The 1,494-nt window shown below is 50.1% G+C and overlaps 1 protein-coding gene across 1 annotated transcript in view; it reads right to left on the bottom strand.

Moving 5' to 3' along the window:
* Positions 1-849, bottom strand: part of Mettl14 (methyltransferase 14, N6-adenosine-methyltransferase subunit) — a 27,445-nt gene extending 26,596 nt beyond the window's left edge. The window contains exons 1-2 of the mRNA XM_048813931.1: positions 842-849; positions 178-253 (exon numbers count right to left, since the gene is read on the bottom strand). Of these exons, the coding sequence (XP_048669888.1) occupies positions 178-253; positions 842-849 (84 nt within the window). The remainder of the gene's footprint in view (positions 1-177; positions 254-841) is intronic.
* Positions 850-1,494: the final 645 nt, after the last annotated feature.

The raw sequence follows: 1,494 nt of genomic DNA, 5'->3' as shown, positions 1-1,494 counted from the left end.
GGCCCAGGAGGGACGCCGCGCTCCGGAAGTCGCTGAGAGCGGCGAGCGGGGCGCTCGCCTGCTGCGGGGCGCCAGCATCGTTTCGCCTGGTTCGGTGGTTCTGAGCTCTGGGTACCTTACCGGTTAACTGGCGTTTCCCACAGCGCACACTCAAGTCTCCCTGGGTGGAGGGCGTACTAGCTCCAGCAGCCCGCGCTGCGAGCCCTCCAGCTCCGCCTCCGCCGGACGTCGGGAGCGGCCTCGGCCTGCTCTCCTGGAGCAGCAGGGAGAAGGGAACGAATAAGCAGCCCGTGGTGCACAGACTGGAAAGCCTGTTGTGTATTGTTCAACTGCAGTGAAAAGCAGTTTCAAGCGAAAGGCCTGAAAAATTGCTTGACACACAGCGACCTGCACTTACAGGCCTATTGACCATATATGCTAAAGCATTTTGCTCAGAGACTTATTTAGGAAGTAGAGACACATAAAAGGGAGGATGCAGGCTATCTCCAGAATGAGATGCCCCTCCTGGAGTTGGGTTCCAGTATTTAGAGGGGCAGTAGTCAGGGGCCGGACTGGAGGTGGAGCCACAGGGGGACTTGGGGCCTGTCACTCATCAGTTGCAAGGCCTCCTGAGTGTTTTCTGCATCTCGGAGGCTCAGGGGTGTTTCCTTTGAGACACAGTATATCTCTTTACCTAAATCGCCATCTCATCATCCTCACAAAGGTTTGGTGAAGGGTGAAGATTTGACTTCTATGGCTGCTTCAGGGTGGCAAGGAGCAATGACCTTGCCCCTTCCGGATTAGTAGTCTCAGCCTGACTGACCTACAGGAAATGGCTGTGGGAATGGGTTAGAATTCTTACACGGCCATGCTTTTTAACATGAAATTGTAATCTAGAAGAGACAAAAAGGCCACCAAGAGATGTCATGGGAGAAAAGATGTCTCCAGAGAAGGGTCTGAGGCATTCCCAGAGGAGCTGAGGAATTCGACTGGGGGAGGGGGGAGTTGGATCTTAGCATAGGTGATAGAAAAGAACCTCAGTGGGCACCATATGAAGGCATAGGCAGAGGTTTATTTAGGAAAAAGATACTCATTCAAGGGGAAAAACAGGGTGGGGGGGCGCGAAAGTGCTTTTGTTTGGGGAGAAGTACCAGGGATTGAACCCAGAGACACTTAACCACTGAGCCACATCACCAACACTTTTTTATTTTAATTCAGAGACGGAGTCTCACTGAATTGCTTAGGGCCTAAGTAGCTAAGGCTGGTCTCAAATATGCGTTCTTCCTGCCTCAGCCTCCTGAGTCACTGGAGTTGCAGGCATGCAGTACTACACCCAGCTTTAAAGTGTTTCTTTACAAATAAGTTCTTAGTACCTGCCAGTTGTTTAAGTTGGATACTGATTTGAAGTATTTATCAATGGTGGGAATACGCATTTATTCAGATATTTATTGATACTGAGCACTTTACACAAACCCTAGACAATATGAAATCTATTGAAGATTAAAGACCATTTAG

Source organism: Marmota marmota, unplaced genomic scaffold (assembly GCF_001458135.2).
Source record: "Marmota marmota marmota unplaced genomic scaffold, marMar, whole genome shotgun sequence".
Classification (NCBI taxonomy): domain Eukaryota; kingdom Metazoa; phylum Chordata; class Mammalia; order Rodentia; family Sciuridae; genus Marmota; species Marmota marmota.
Note: the sequence above shows the minus strand (reverse complement) of the source record. Positions and strands in the feature narration are given on the sequence as shown.